This window comes from Diadema setosum, chromosome 7 (genome assembly GCF_964275005.1).
Source record: "Diadema setosum chromosome 7, eeDiaSeto1, whole genome shotgun sequence".
NCBI classification, from domain to species: Eukaryota; Metazoa; Echinodermata; class Echinoidea; order Diadematoida; family Diadematidae; genus Diadema; species Diadema setosum.
This window is the reverse complement of record NC_092691.1, coordinates 24,952,696-24,969,924: the sequence shown is the minus strand read 5'-3', so window position 1 is coordinate 24,969,924 and position 17,229 is coordinate 24,952,696. Positions and strand designations below refer to the sequence as shown.

Genomic DNA, 17,229 nt, shown 5'->3' with positions numbered 1-17,229 from the left:
CTGTGATTTTTGGACGTCGATGAGCAATACGATGAATGTTCATTCTACCAGCTGGCATCAGAATGTAAACTCTCGAAGAGCGATAAAATGCGCTCACTGCTGGGCATTTCGTGTCCATACCAGATGAAGTTCATCATCCTTTTATAATAATCTCATCCAAAATCCAACGACGAAAAAAAATAGCTTATATCGGAATTTCCATTCTGGTTTTCCATTTTTTGCTCTGCACAAGATTTAAAAGATGTTCTTTGCGACGTATAAGACGGCATCACTTTTTCATATGGAGGTCTGAATTCGTACAATGATCGGATTTCTGATTCAAGTTTGACTCTGCCATATTCTCCAAACGGTGATTTCATATGTTGTATATTTGTAAGGAGTTTCACGGTTCTCCTCAGGATACTGTTACTTGTGAGGTACCTGTAAGAAGAGTGTAGATGAAACCAAAAAATGAAATAAGAATAATTAGACAAAGAACTATAATTTCGAAGTTGGAATTGTTTTCATTCTGATATCGCTGTATTTAGTATTGCAATCTTCACAGAGGTGTGATTATGTTATGATAATTGAGCTGTGGTATAATTGAACGTTTCGCTATAAATAAAACTGACTCAAATATCTATGAAATCTCTATTTGTAGTTGCCTTTCTCTCTGCGAAACGTTAGAATGAGAACGATGTGTTAGAATAAGGAGGACAAGAATGATAAGTACAGGAAGAAGAATAGAAAGAAACACAGAAAGATGAAATGCTAATGCAGTGATTAAAGTAATGGTGATGATATTACGATAAGTAAAGAATAATGAAGTGAAACTGATGATAACAATGATAAGATGGTGATGAAGAAGAGAAAGAGAAAAAGTGGACGTATTTATCACACATGAATGAGACTACTAGTAATAGCTTTATACCATCTTGATTATGCCATTGTGATGGTTTTTGGAAACACAGTCTTACTTGATGGTGCGCCGTCGTTCACTAGTCTTCCTTTGATCCACTGGCTGTTTCCTCCGTGGTTGGCGTTGCCATGGCGATTCACGCTGTTGTTGAGATGCGGATGATGGTGGCCGTAGCCCTGTTTCGCGGTCGGGCTGGACTTCACCGACCACCGCATGATGTACGTGGACGTCTTCTGGTCGTGGCCGCTCTGGCTCGCACCCTCCAGGCGACCGATGAAGATGGCGCAACAGGATGCGCACATGCTGTCGAAGTAGTGCAGGTTGCAGCAGCCGTAGACGAGGGGGTTGAAACAGGAGTTGGAGAGTCCGAAGAGAAAGGCTACCTCGTACGCCACGCGGTGACTCATCTTATCGGGATGTTCGGATTGGTTCCAAACGTAGATCATCGTAGCCAGGACGTACGGCGTCCAGTTGAGCACGAAGGCCAGAAAGATGGTGATAATCATTCGAAGAGTGCGATGCTGGGCTCGCATGAACAGACGGGAGCGAGCCTTTCTCTGCTGGGAGATATTATCCTCGGCGTCGCTAACGGATAAACCTGACATATGTGCAATGATACATGAAATATGATGTTATTATAGTTTGAACATAATACTTTTCAAATGAGATAAGTGCCATAATTTTTACGTTTTGATAAGTTTTCTCAATTTCTTTTCATAATTAATTTCCTTTGGATTGCTTAAATTTCCTCTACAAGTTTTTGTATGTATGGATTGTCTATAATAAAGATTAGTAAACAATGACTAAAGCAAGCATTTGTTTCGAATATTTAGTTCTTATATTAATTGAGTATCCATTTCACGTTATCTGTAATGCAATTTCTTGTTCTTTTTGGGTTGTTGTCTAAACGTATTGGCATTGATCGTGTGACAAAGCCAAATTTCGTTGTCATGTTTTCAAACAGCAATTGGAAGAATAAAGAAACGAAATAAAAAGAAATATCACACCGACAGAGAGCCCGAGAGCTGTTTTCAATCATAAAGTCATGATTCAAATCGCTTGATTACTCTAGGAGCAGTAGTGGCTCGCTAATGTATGTGCACTGAGTTTTCTACAAAATGGATTGCTGCGTGTATGAAATGGTGATGATGTGATGAGGACTACAGTAATAAGAGTGTATGACAACATTACAAACACTATGTATATGTAGCTATATATTAAAAAGAATGCAATTATGTGGGGGGTTTTCTTACTCATTATCACATCTATTTTTATGTATTTTTATCTATGTTTATTTAATGGAAATAAAAATAAATTTGAACTTTGAACTTTATGACGATGATTTTTGATAACAATGATAATACTAACAAAGCATATCGGACACCATTCAAAAACAGTGCTATAGCGTTGAGGAAAAATGGAAGTATATCACGACTTGTCAAAGCAAAATAAAATCAGTACAATAGCATTTCAGTTAACATTTGAAATGTAAATTATGAAATGCAACAAAATTAATGTTGGAAAATGACAATTAACTGGTTCAAACACGCACCCTTGAAACTCTCTCTCCTAATCTTAATGAATATGGCTATGTAGGCAGCAAACATGATGTTGAGAGGGGCTACGACTTGTACGAAGAGAACCAGCGTGGTGTAGATTTTCCCGCCCAATAGCGTCAACTTTCTGATGGTCACACACTGGTAGAATACCACTTGAAAGGGTGCTCTCTCCGAGTAGAATAGCGGCATCTACGGCAGGAGAAGGAAAGTCAAACAAAATATCGTAAGAATTTCAACGAAAGAGAGAGAGAGAGAGAGAGAGACCCTTGAAAGAAACATACAAACAAAAAAGTAGACAAAAGTTTTCATATCTTATTTTCCGTCTTATTTCTTGTTTCTCGTCATAGTACAAGTTTCACCATTGTCTTCACAGCCACTCTGAAAAACAACCTTCGTAAAGTTTGAAAAATAAAACAAAACTAAAGTAACTGCAAATATACAACCACTAGAAAAACTCAATGAAATATGTTCGTTAGAATTATCATAAATATATGTGTACATGAATGTATTTGTGTGTACGTGCATGTGTGTGTGTAAGCATGCGACAATGTTATTTTTTTAATATAATAATATTACCGGCCATGTCGGACCAGTAAATTTGGCAATTTTTGAAAAGGTTAGTGGCCCGACAATGATTTTTACCGGTCTGGGACCGTCGGACTGGCGCGGTGCCAGTGTTGAGCGTTGCATATCAGAAATGAAGAGACACGCGCATATGCGACTGTGTGAATGAGCATTCTTCTTTTGAGGCGTGTTTTGATACACAGGCAACATCTGCTTCAATAAACCGTCGGTGGCCTTAAATGTGAAGCTTGAACACGACAACAACGGCTGTCGGTTAGATACATCATTCGACAGCATGTATATACTCAAATACAATATATGCCTCGAACGCAACTGTAAAACAGTTTATCTCCCCCTCCCATCTACAGATCTCGTTTTTCATGTTTGTTTGTTGGTTTTGTACTTGTCGTTGTTGTTTTTCTTCTCTGAGAGGGAAAGGTTAAAGTAGAGGATATATATAATATGGGCAACCCCAAATCCCTTTCAGAAAGGTCAAGTTTAGAGGGACTCTCACAATCGGTCTCACACGGGGTAACGATAGGGAATTTTCCTCATTTCCTCTCCGGTGAGTCGGTGTGTTTGATTTCCACTTTAAGGGTGAGCGACAAGCGATGAAAAGACCAAACGAGCAAACTCCAAGAAACGGTCATTTCTTTCTTTTCTCATTCCCTGTCATTACTTTTCTTTTTTTTTTCTTTTTCCTTTTGATACCAAGAGTGATCCTTTCCCAATGCAATAGCGGGAGAATCATCCTGGCTGCGAGGTCCAAAAGAATACACCCTTCGTTGTGTTGAATCCTGCCATACGTTGGAAGCGCTCGTCTTCATTATGCACGCCAGTGAAGGTGAGAACACGGTGATTATTATCTGCTTAGCAAACGGTGTCCCAAGTTACCTGTCAATCTAATTTCATGACTGTCATTTTCGGCGGAAATGTCTAGCCCATTAATGTTTTTGAGATCATTTTAGGATGTGCTTGCATGTGTTCGAATGTTTGTGCGCCTAGATATGGGACTGACACTGGCCTATCGTAGTTGGAAAACACAAGTAAAACAGGGCCTACATTATCGCAGTGGCAGCTACAAGGGGATAAAGTATGGAGGCACTGGCGTAATAACTATCATTCTCTAGCCGTATAGGCCTACTATACGATGAATTCGTTGCTGTTTATGTGCTATCAATACTATGTAATAGTAGTAGGCCCTACATGTACTAGAATAGCTGGACCTAATAATGCGAAATGCCCTATCATCATCCAGGTAAGAGGGACCTGCCCCACCCCCTTACACACAAGCACATAAACACATACGTGCATATTAACACACACACACACACACACACACACACACACACACACACACTCATACACTTGACATTGAACATGAATTTCAGATATCTTCTTCATGCTATTGATACGTCCGTCATAATGTGTATTGTTTCCTGTCCGCGCTAAGAGTATCCTGCCTGTATCTCGTAGTAGAGCCTGTTGTTGACGATGGATAACTTCCTCTTTTATCATGTTCCAATACACGCACCCTCGTCTACCACTACACATGGTTAATAGCAAGACGCAAAAGGCGTGCTGAGTGTAGTGCCGATCGAGGACTTTAGAGAAAGGGGACTAATGACACTCAAACACCACATAATCGCCGATGAATGACATATTGGCCTTTGTTCGATTAGTAATGTTTGTTTACAGGTATAAACAAACACACAAACAAAAAACAGAAAAGGAAAATTGGGTAGTTCCAGTAGTAGTAGGACTTGTACCATTACTAGTGGGAATTGCAGTCGTATAGAAGTGTTAATAGTAGTATAATACACTGGTGAAAGTATAGTGGTACAGTGGTCTAGTGTATAGTAATATTTGTAGCAATAGTAGTGGTAGTACTGATAGTGGTAGTAGGAGTGACAGTACCATAGTCGTACCTTAAGTACAATAGTTCCTTGTTAATAGTAGCAGAATTTATAGTCGAAGAAGTATAGTAGTAGTAGTCGTAGTAGTAATAGTAGCAGTAGAAGTAGAAGTAGAAGTAGAAGTAGAAGTAGTAGTAGTAGTAGTAGTAGTAGTAGTAGTAGTAGTAGTAGTCGTCGTCGTAGTAGTAGTAGTAATAGTAGTAGTGGTGGTAGTAGTAGTAGTAGTAGCAGTAGTAGTAGTAGAAGTAGTAGCAGTAGAAGTAGTAGTAGAAGAAGCAGTAGTAGTAGTAGCAATAGTATATAGTAGTAGCAGTAGTAGTAGTAGTAGTAGTAGTAGTAGTAGTAGTAGCTGTAGCAGTAGTAACAGTAGTGGTAGAAGTGGTAGTAGCTGTAGCAGTAGTAACAGTAGTGGTAGAAGTGGTAGAAGTAGTAGTAGTATAACAGCCAATGGCAGTAGTGTGGCAGTTGTAGCCCTAGAAGAACCAGGTGTAGTGGCACAGGAGTAATTGTATCAGTATTAATGAAATTAACAACAGTGTCAAACACTCTGATTTGCTCTCGTTGCTATTACTGTTAATGTTCGTATTGCAACAGAATAAATCAAAGCGATTTTGACAGCTTTCATGCCCTTCCTGCGATGACTCTATTTGATTTGATTTTAGGGACAATAAAGTCATCAATTGTTTTAGTCGTACCTACCTCCAGGCCTTACCTTCTTCTCTGTTAGTTTGCTGTTGTTGGGTTTTTTGTGTTGTTGTTGTTACTATCATAATGATAAATGCATTGCGCATGGTGTAACAACAACACAGCAGGGCTCAATAATCATTTCATCCTCGTGTTAGATACAAGAGAGTCCAAACGTTTAATTTTTTTTTGTTTTTTGTAAATGCAAAAGAAAATGATATTTCAGTTGTGGCAGTACAATTTCCGATACAACTTCTCTTTGATATTCGAATCCTTTTTAGAAGCGCAACAAAAAGATATTGTGAATGACAACTTGAAATCGTTTCTTGTTATATTTTAAAGTTGTATATGGAGCAATCTGGAAAATTTCCGGCATAAAAGCTGCCAATTTATCATTTCCATTCTCCGCATTCACCACACTTCAGGATATTACAAGTAAAGTTGTTTTGTGGGAAGAACTTTTTTTTTTTTTTGCAAATTTCAGGAATACTTTTCCGTTCACCTGGTGTCATTAATTGATAGCTGTAAAGGAGGTTTGAAAATCGCAACACATCCCCTTCCACTGGCTGCCACGTAACGTTAATATGCGATGCTTAAATTTTTCCTCTCCGGAGGATAAGGACCTATACCAGTGAAATTAGGAGACAAAAGACAAACTAAAATGTGCCAATAAAACCACACCTGGCAGAAATTTACGGCAATTTATGAGAACCCACTTGCGATGATTCACTTTTAACTGGCACATGTCACAAATGTACTATGAATTATAGAATACAACATTTTCATCCTGATACAAAAGGAGAGGGACTATAATGTCCTTTAAAAAAAATATTTCCATTTTCCCGGAGTGCATTATCTTCTTGGAGTGCCATAATACCCATTTAAAACATGCCAGAATTACAACCATGATACATGAGAGGAGAGAAAAATCCAATAAAAATAAATGAAGAAACTGCGAAGATCAAAAATGAAAGTGCGGGGAACGAAATAATTGAAAGATAAGCAAGAGAATTAGTTGTCATTTATTGCGCATTAGTAGTCATGTTGAGAAAAGATTGACCCAATATTTCAGACTCACCGACTCATCTTGGTTCGTGTAACCTTAACGTGTCATAACGAGCAAATAAATCGAAAAATAATGGCCTAGGCGCAAACTTTAATCGAGCTGTCACGTTGCTTTAAAAAATGTAGTTTTCGTTGTTCGACTACGCGTTTCTCAACAAATGGGCTCATGGATATTATCATCTTCTTTTTGGGAATGAAATTCACACCTCCTGAATGCGCCTTATTCGTTTCATTTGTCCATCTTCCTTCTTTATTTGTTGTTCTTTTTAATAATGTTTTGTTTTGACATCGGCATAGTGCATTATTGTGATTCATGTTTGATTGTTTTCCACTCATGACCGTGCATTTTAGCTGATGACGAAAGGACGATCATTAACCTTTTCTTAATAACAAGAATGCTTTCGTTGCCGCACATTGAAGGATGGTATAAGTCCAGGCCATTATTAACCCGTCAAATCTCAAAGACCACTCTTGAGTGCTCCGGTAGTCTTTTTATCATTCAATTCAGTTAATTCATTCCACATGCTAAAAGGAATACACAAATTTATCGTACACGTAGTGTTGCACATCATGCGCAGTATTGCAAATCACATGCAGGGGAAATTATTAAGAGAGAAAAATAGCTTATCATATAGCACGTGAGAGAATTAGCAAGGTCCATATGAAATACATCGAGGCCGATTCCCTTACAAATGAATTAGATGTATGGATTACTATCACAAGAGATATACATTAGTCGAGTACAACTAGAGGTCAAAAGAATAAACAACTGAACTGTACACTGAACAATTGCTGAACAGCAAATAAGAAAGGACAACACAACAAAAACAAAAAGAGCGAAGGATCATAACATTTTATATTAACGTTTTAAGGACGAGAGTCATGGACATTCTTTGATAAAAATCATAATTTGTACTATTCATTATTAGTGCTTCGGTAAAGGAAGAATAAAATATCTCTCATTGAGCCCTTTGGCTCTCAATTTATCTTTTTTTTTTATTCTGTTACATGACTTCCATAAAATGCCTCTTTATTCATTCAGCTTCAATTCTATTAACGATCCTTTCAGAACTCCAAAGGGGTGAACAAGGATACAAGACAATGAATACATGCAAATAAGATAATGGCCTCAGGTCCGTGAAGAAGCTTTACACATCGCACCATCCGTGTTGCATATAATGGTCACTGCATTGCCAATAATGTATGTGTCAATGTGATTTCTTTAGTGAGCAAATTTGATTCTTAAATTCGCATGTGATTCCTAAATTGGTGACAAATTTCACGAGAACAGACTTTCTGTTTCTTTCTTTGCTCAAATCTCCTTTTTGGGTCAATTTCTTGTGATTTTATGCGTACAGTATCTAATTGATATAAGTCAAGTATAAACTTTCTCCAATATTTAAAATGATTATGCAGTGCGATTCAGAGGTGACAGCTTAATGATGAAAAGGTAATAATCTCTGCAGAGAAATTTTCCGATGGGCTTGATGGTTCAAGGTAGTGATAAGGGAGAGTTGATAAAAACCAAACGAGCGGAACTCGAACTAATTGATATCAAACTTCCTATAGGATGTAACGGTAGAACGATTAATAAAAAAAAAAGGCACGTCTTCCATTCATGCTGTCACGTGTGATTGTGATTGCAGCGTCTAACGGGCTCATTTCGCTGGTCTCGCAGTGGTGATTTCTGATACACTCACCAGCTGGAGATGCGAGGTAGATTTCACGCATTCCTGAATACGAGATAATAGTTTGCTGCTCCTGATATATCGATGACACAGATGTTCACTCGCAATACTTGAACTTGCGCGCCCATGGAATCACCCGTGAGCTACCGGAAGGTCATGCTCTTAATGGGGACTGACTTTCGACAAGAACACAGTGCCTCTCATTAAGCGCTTGCGTTCATGTGTGCGTGTCTCAGGCAGCCTCCCCCCTCCCCCCCCACACACACACACATACACACATACTTTGGGCTATTGTAAAATGATGAAAAAATACGGAAAAATCGAAAATATATAAAACTCAAGAAAACTCAAACTTTCCTAATGTTCTGCCAGTGATTCCCACCCCGCAACCACCTGCCCCCCCCCCCCCGATTCAAAGACGTTCCTCGTCGCCTGTGCCAAAGAACAATACGAAAAGTTTATCGTGTTTGTGTGCACGTTTGTGGATAACCATTAAGACTTGAACAAAGATTACGACAAAGTTTGCCACGTAGGTACACATTGGTGTGACAGGAACCTCTCAGGCGGAAATATTGCAGTCGAAAAAAGTACTCTAGGAACACGTAAAACCTGGCTTGATGTTGTAATGTACTTTATATCCGTGCACATTACCAGGTTTTTTTTTCATACCTTGGAAAGAATGTGAACGTCAATGAACAATACGAAAGGTTTACACTCTTTTGGTGCACATTTATGGAGAAACATCGTTTAAGCCTTGAAGAAAGATTACGACAAAGTTTGTCACTTGAGTATAATGGTGTGACAGATATTCCTCAGGCGAAAAGTACCGTATATTCGAATATAACTACATTATACTCTGTACAAACTACCAAGAGTTCATCAGCGGAGGTAAGGGTTAGGCATGTACAACATCTTGTCGCGCCGTGGCCCTTATCATACCTATTTTTAAAAATTTCATATAGATTTATGCGCTAGTCAGGGCGTATTACATTATTTTGGACCGAATCTCCTCCCGTTTGTTAAGTTTTACTGCCGCCTAATCAAGAGAAATCATATTTCCCTTCATAGAAATATCGGAATGCTTATCAAGTACCATCGGTGGCTGTCAGCCGTTTTCTTGTTTCCTAATTTACAAGCTCGTCATGGTTAATCAACATGGAAATTTAAGTTTATTACTGCCACAAATAACCCCGCCATGATAATAAATGACAATCTCATGTAGTATGGTTATGGTTATAGTGAGCTTCAATAAAGAGGTATACCAGGCGAAATGAGCCGAGTCGATGAGTTCGCATATATTTCACATAAGACCGTTCTGGCGTCGATGGGTGCTTGGTTCCAAACTCTAGCTATGACTGAGAGTGAAAAACCAAGATTCTGTGGAGCACACAGCACATTTTTATTCATTTCATCCACGCCGACTTACAACAGTGAGTTGATCGCCCCATGAACCTTAACATACCCTTTCGCCTCCCCGATCGAGATAAACAAGCCCCACACCCGTGGCGCATAGCGTCCGCCATGTATCATAAAACCTCGCCCCTGCGTCGTCTCGGCTTAGTATGTATTTTTTTTTCGACCATAATTACATCAGAAATCTAGCCAAATCTGGCTCGATAACCCTGGCATCAATCGGTAACGGAACTGCAATCGATCCGCAGCGCCAGGGGCTCCAGCTGTGAGTAAGACTCACATCGACCAAGCATCTACCCATCAAATTGCCACATGGTTCACCATGTCCTCCGTTATTGTCAGTTAATCATGATGCGAGTTCACCTTCTTCTTATCTTCTCCTCACTCCATCTTCTTCACATTCTTCCTCTTTTTCACACTCTTTTTTTTCTCATTGTGATGGTTCTTCTACTTGAATTTCCTACCAGTATATTGTAATCATTACGAACATAAATATTATCATAATCATACTTATAATCATTATTCTTCTTGCACTTATATCGTTATTAATATTTTCATGTTGATGTTATCATTAATAGTATTATTAGCGTCAGTATCATCAATATAATCATAATAGTACTAGTGTTATTACTGCAATCACTTTTATTATTATAATTACTTTCATCACCATCTATATTTTCTTGGCTCTTTGTTTTGTTTTGGGTGGGTTTTTTTTTTCTGCTTTGTATCTTAATCTAAATCAGCTAAAACAGTTTCGACATTGGCAGCAAAGGCGGCATCTCTCATGGCCAGTACTCGCAGCAGGAGATCACTTTCAAAAGCAGATTAATGATGACGATAAAACTAAATTCTGCTAGATAGGATTGCAGATGAAATGATAGTCACCCTCTCTAGTTATGCAATAATTTTCAATGGAGTGGATGGGGAGGTAGGGGTGGGGTATCATATTGGGGATGGGTTTTGTTGATAAAGTCGCGTAATTATTGATCCTAAACGTTATGTTGTCAGGCGATGTCATAAAACATGGCATGTATGCATTTGTCAGTCTTGTGAAGAATCTTAAGCATATATACCAGTAAATGTTTTTGATTCTGTTGTGCTAATCATTGTATATTGTGTAGTTGTGTAGTTATATAATATTATGGTAATAATATCAATTTCACTTCAAGATTATCTAATTTGAATATTTTTGTGCTTAATTGTAACTCACAAATAGGAATGATTATCACCCATTCTTACCCCGAAGTAAAATATTCAATTCGACAATACTTCATTACTGACCATTGATTTGGAAAAGTCTTTTTTCTGATGATATGAAAAAAAATATATAAAAGTGTTGAAACGATCTAGAAAAATATATGAATGCACCTTACTGTTGCAAGTTTGTAATCACATTTCTAGACCTCCATTTTTCATTTCCTTCTTGAATCTTTCTATTACAATGCATTATGTCAATTGTTTATTTCAGCTGTGACTATTACGTATTATGTCATAAAAAGGGGCCTTTTCCAAACAAGTATGATGTGCCTCAATTTGTACATGGAAATAATTGAAATAGAATGAAATGAAATGTTGCTGTTTTTACAAGTTTGCTCATTATAAGTAAAATAATTGTAATTTTTCATTCTTTTCTGTGGCATGGACTAGCTAAAAAGCTTTTGGATGATGCTAGTACTGTGAATAAAATGAATGGATGAAAGAAAGAAAGAAAGAAAGAAAGAAAGAAAGAAAGAAAGAAAGAAAGAAATGAAATGAAATGAAATGAAATGAAATGAAATGAAATGAAATGAAATGAAATGAAATGAAATGAAATGAAATGAAATGAAATGAAATGAAATGAAATGAAATGAAATGAAATGAAATGAATGAGTGAGTAAGTGAATACCGGCATCCAATTCGAAGACATCGACACCGCTTTAGCGTATTATCTCATTCGACCGTTAGTCTGCGCTGATCTCTGCTAAGCCTCAGAATCTTTGAACCAATATCATATTCCGAAACTGAAATTAAGCAGACAGACTACCCGGCATTTTTTTTTTTTCCATTTTAGGAGGGGGTGAGGAAGAGGGTAAGGAGGGGGTCATTCGGCGCCACTTGCCAAAGTCCTGTTGTTCTGTATGTTCCCAGACGTGCCCTAAATCGTCTTACCCTATTTTTTCATCCTTACACAGCCACGCAGCGGTACTTAAGGATTGGGAAGACGCATTGGAGAAATAAGGTATATGGAGAGGTGTCGAGCGGTGCTGCAGCGCGGCTGTGTGGTTACAAACGGCGTGTTTCACCCCGACTCTGGTGTCGATCTGAAGCCAGGCCTCTGGGCTGAGAGGAGTGTTGCACCTGACCGCTTTCTAGGAACGGAAAGACTTCGGTGAATATCAAAGGCACTCGTCGCAAACTTAAGATTGAAGCCCTTCTACATATTTCGAGGGCATTCTTTTTTTTTAAGAGTGTAAGTTAATATGTCTATGGCACTTAACATATGAACAGATGTTCCTCTTTTCTTTTTCATTCATAGCGTACCGACTTTATTAACATTGCAGCGTGACATTTAAGTGAACTGCCCTCCGTGTTCACGCTGCTTGTAATAAGTAGAGGGAAATCTAACACATAGCTCAGGATAAATTCAGTGCCAATGGGAAATAGAATGAAAATAGGCCATTGATTTTCAACGTCTCACATTCTTAAAGGAAACATTCATCCTGGTCAGAATCACTCTTCCTGTTCTGAGCGAAGGTGATGATGATTTCTTTTATCAAATCTGTCATTAACCAGCGCATAATTTTTGTTTCATTCAATTCAATTGTACTTTTTTCCATCCATCAGAAGGTAATACGAAGTACACATGACATTTGTATATAAGGAGTACAAACCATAAAGTATGATACAATATATATGTACGAACGAAATTCGCAGAGAATGTAATGTACGAATGAATATTCTTCACTGGATTTCTTTGTTTGTGATGATGTCCATCGCACTCATGTCATCAAATTATGGCAGCGTTGTAACAGCCCAGAAATGTTGACGCATCAAGGATACAGGGCTCGTAGTTTCTAAAGTATCCATCTTCAACAACTTTTCCTTGAGATACTAGTAGAAAAGTCACAATATACATAAATATTCATATATATATATATATATATATATATATATATATATATATAATTGTATTTCCTTACAAAAATATTCCTTTATTATATGAAAAGGGTTGCATTAATTTCGTACAACTATGTGTAGGTTCAATGTTACTATGTAATCGTATATTTTGTTGAAAATGAAATGAAATGAAGTGAAATGAAGTGAAATGAAATTCTTGGTTGTTGTTTTTTTTTTGCATCATTTTACAATCCAGTGAGAGAGACGTGGTTGCAGAGACATCTAATTTGCATAATCGAAATTTGGGTGTAGGCCTACCCGCTTTTCCTATTCGTGAAAACATGTGAAAATGTGACATTCTGTAATTTTCCCTTGTCAGGGCTGAATTTGATGATCCTTCCATCATTTTGTTTGTTTGATCATATTTTTAAATCATTTTGTAGCGAAGTCTATACTTGGAGAGGTTTTTCACTCAAAGCAAAAATGTCTTTTCTTCATTCTTTCTCTTTGTTTTGCGCGCCGAAACAGATGAAAATGTTTCTGAAGATATTGATGGATCTTTGGTTACACTTCTGCGGCTATTTTGGGGATACAGACGTTCTGACGATGATTTCATTAGTAAACGGCAAAATACAATTACTATTTTTGTTGTTACCTAAATATTCACACAGAACAAAACATACAACATCTATATTTGCAAACAAATACTAGACAAACAGACAAACAAAAGTTAAGAGACATGAGTGCCTAACGATAGTAATAAAGAATAACGATAATTGCAGTAATATCTTCTTATTCGATGTGTAATTGAGCAATTAAGCATTTAATGCATCAAGATGTGTTTGCTTTTCACTTCTCCTCACTATTTACCACCTCTTGATGAAAACTTACAAAGTGAGAATAATCGGTAAAGACATCGGCACTGAAAGTATCTTGTCTGCAAATGAATGTTTAATTGCTTTGTTGAGCGTACGCAGATATCTGCGTTTCTTCCCACTTCAACTATATGATATTCGATATTCTGATTGTGTATATGCATGAAACGTGTACATTGTTTGAGTTACTCTCTAGTTGTATATAGATCTGATTTGTGTAATTCATGTACATAATTATGTTTCACGCACTTTCATGATGTGTAATTCCATGTAGAACTGCAGGGCGTTTGCATAACTGAGTAGGCCAACCCTTCAAGATCATAAAAGAAAATGAACGAAAAAAATAATGAAAACGACTTGTAATACTGATATATCAAATGACAACGAAATGTTAGTTAATTTTCGTATGTAAATGATGATAATGATGAACATGACGTTGCGGGCAGTGTGATTGTGACGTCATTATTTTGGTTGAGGCTCATGTTAGCAATCTTTGGTTAAGAAGGAATAATCACCTTTCGAAGGGTGAATAACCCATGCTCAAAACGACAACCGAGTTTAATTTGTTCAAACAAGATACCATGGGTGACAATGTCTGTACCAATTTTTCTAACTTTGTTCGTTTTCAGCGAGAGGTGAAAGGTATGCTCAATAAATAACTAAAAACAAAATGAAACAGAAAAGACCTTTGCTGAGAAAAAAAAAGAAACAATAGCCTCAAGCCTCACTTAAAGAAAATTTAATTGCATCTGTACGATCCAAATAGTGTATTTCTGTTTTGTATTGTAGCATCGAATGATATCTAAGCCTCTATTATGTATGTCGTCAAGGAAAATTTCTTTTTAAACATGCCGCTCTAGCTCTGTGTTAAAGTAGTAATTTTGTTCATTAGAAGTTGTCCTTGAGGTCACACCGTTTCATTATCCTCAGCATATCAATATTCCGTGTTTGTTCTTCGAAAATGTGTCCATCTCAAGCCCGTATCTTACTACTTTGAATCACTTTCTATAATCCATCTATTTTTAGTCTAACATCAAAGGTAGTATCCCACGGAGTGCCGATAGTCTCTTTCAAAAGGGGGCGAGTATTTATTGTGTTTCATTGTTCCCTCATCCTCGCTGTCCTTGTAAATCTTGACCTGAACCGCGGCAAGCTTCAGAGGAATTAGAGGTCATGTGTGAGAGGAAAAGCGAGAGTTGCTATCTTGAAGCCAGCCTACCGGTCAAGCGATCCGATGACCGGGGAGGAATGACAGATGCAGTACTTGAGACGAACATTGATGTTGTTACCATGGCTACAATATAGCCCGGAAATCCCTGGCTAATACACAACTGCACAATCAAACCCATTAAACGTGCGTATCTATCCATCTCTGTCACCGCGCACGGTTTTCGAAGACATCTGTGAAAATGAAAACAAAAGCCTTGACAGCAATATGCTTACGAAATATCGGCAGATGAGGGAAGCGAGTCAGATATTTTGTTTATCACACTGACCAAGTGCTCGTGAGACTTTATCCAGAATCGTCAAATCCAGTAACCAACCGCTCGTCTGAGGAGAGTGACATCACCGCACGGGGCAATAGACGGGATTGTTTGGGGACAAGAAGCCAGGGAAACAGAATAAATGAAAACATCGATGGTTCTCACTTCAGTTCAAATATTTTTGTCGATAAAGATCCTGTCGTATCGCTCAAAAATAAAAAGAGTGGGAGCAATAAAGGATATTTCCTCCCGTGCGAGATATAATCAACTCTCTCAATTTCATCCGCGCAGTTGGGGATTGGGGGTGGCGGGGGGGGGGGGGGGAGGGGAGGGGGAAGGTGAAGGGGAGTGAGATTGTAACTCTAAATCGCGAAGACAGTGCTCGGGGATGAAAACCACAGATGTCATGTCGAGCCTCGATTCTGCGTTCATATCAGGTGAGGCAGAGTATCGTGCCGTAAACACTTTATGTTATAGATTGCCCCAGGCTGCATAAGCCCATCTCCTACCCCCACTCCATCTCCCTCTCTCCCTCTCTCTCTCTCTCTCTATGTCAGTTCATTGTCTCCCTCTCTGTGTTTTTTCACACACATGTTTTTAACACGAAGGAAAACCAGAAAGCTTTCATTCGTGAGACAAGCCTAATATGTCTTGTTTATAAAAAAAAAAAGAAATACATATATAATTCATATGTATTCATCATATAAAATAGATACATATAATATATGTATATATACATATATATATATATATATATATATGTATATATATACATATATATATATATATATATATATATATATATATATATTTATATATATATATATTATATATCCATTGGGTACAGTTTGTAGAGAACTGACGAAAAAGTACTGAGAGTTAGTCTGTGTGTGTGTGTGTGTCTCATTCGTTGATGGTGAGAAATCTTTTCACCTTGATATTCACTTGATAATTATTTTCTTACCTATACTTTCAAAATAAATGTTACATATCTTTCTCTTTGCTTCATTAGCTATGCAGCACTTGTTATTAAACTGCGCTCTGTGTCACCGTTGAAATGTAGAAATGGAATTCACCAAGGAGATGGAAAATTGATTCAAATCACCGGAATTATTGTCTCGAAGGTTTTATGTGATATCATAACTTCCCATATTTACTTTTGCACCATTTTCAATGAATGAGTCTACTGAGGATAGCTTTGTCATTGGATACGGGGAACCCACAGATATAATAAAGAAAGATATAATAAAGAAATACAACAAAAGAGCAAGGGGAATGTCCGGTAGCTTCATGGTAGCTTCGTCACGGTAGCTACGTCCCTGCCCTACCCCCCCCCCCCCCCAAAAAAAAAAACGAAACAGAGGCATAGGCATTTGTAATTTTGCACCTGTAGGACATGGACTTGGATAAGAATGTTTTTACAGGTGCTTGTAAGTGTACGTCACATATTTTATATTGGATCATTGGTACTTTGCTACATTTACACTTGTACTATTATGAAAGTAAATAGGCCGTTCAAGAGTCGTTCAAGACATTAAAAGTGTTCTAGCACAGATTTCCATAAGTACTGTCCTTGTATTTTTTTTTTTAGTAAGATCATGAGATACTTATCTCGAACAACAATTTTCACTTTTATCCCAAGAATAAATGTATTCTAAATTCAAGACAGCTCATGGAAATATTTAGCTAATTACTAGTATTCAGCACACACACACACACACACACACACACAAATCCCCTTAACTCTAAAATAGCTAAGTTGACATGGTAAAAAATTTACAGCAGTGCTACTATGATGCTACTAATTACACAAATTACCATGATGATACTTGTAAATTTGGTTTACTTAGAGAGTAAAGAAGAACATCATTACATTCACGTAATCCACAAAAACAAATGATAACATGGGAACAAACACATTCACGCAGGAGATGACATTTGATACATGTACTAGACGCAAGCATCTGAGGTGATCAAGATACCTACC

General features: G+C 37.6%; 1 protein-coding gene across 1 annotated transcript in view; it reads right to left on the bottom strand.

The window, feature by feature from the left end:
• Window positions 1-394: 394 nt before the first annotated feature.
• The window catches only part of LOC140231130 (gonadotropin-releasing hormone receptor-like), a 42,164-nt gene continuing 25,329 nt past the window's right edge, over window positions 395-17,229 (bottom strand). The window contains exons 2-4 of the mRNA XM_072311282.1: window positions 2,451-2,646; window positions 957-1,496; window positions 395-420 (exon numbers count right to left, since the gene is read on the bottom strand). Coding sequence (XP_072167383.1) covers window positions 395-420; window positions 957-1,496; window positions 2,451-2,646 — 762 coding nt within the window. The remainder of the gene's footprint in view (window positions 421-956; window positions 1,497-2,450; window positions 2,647-17,229) is intronic.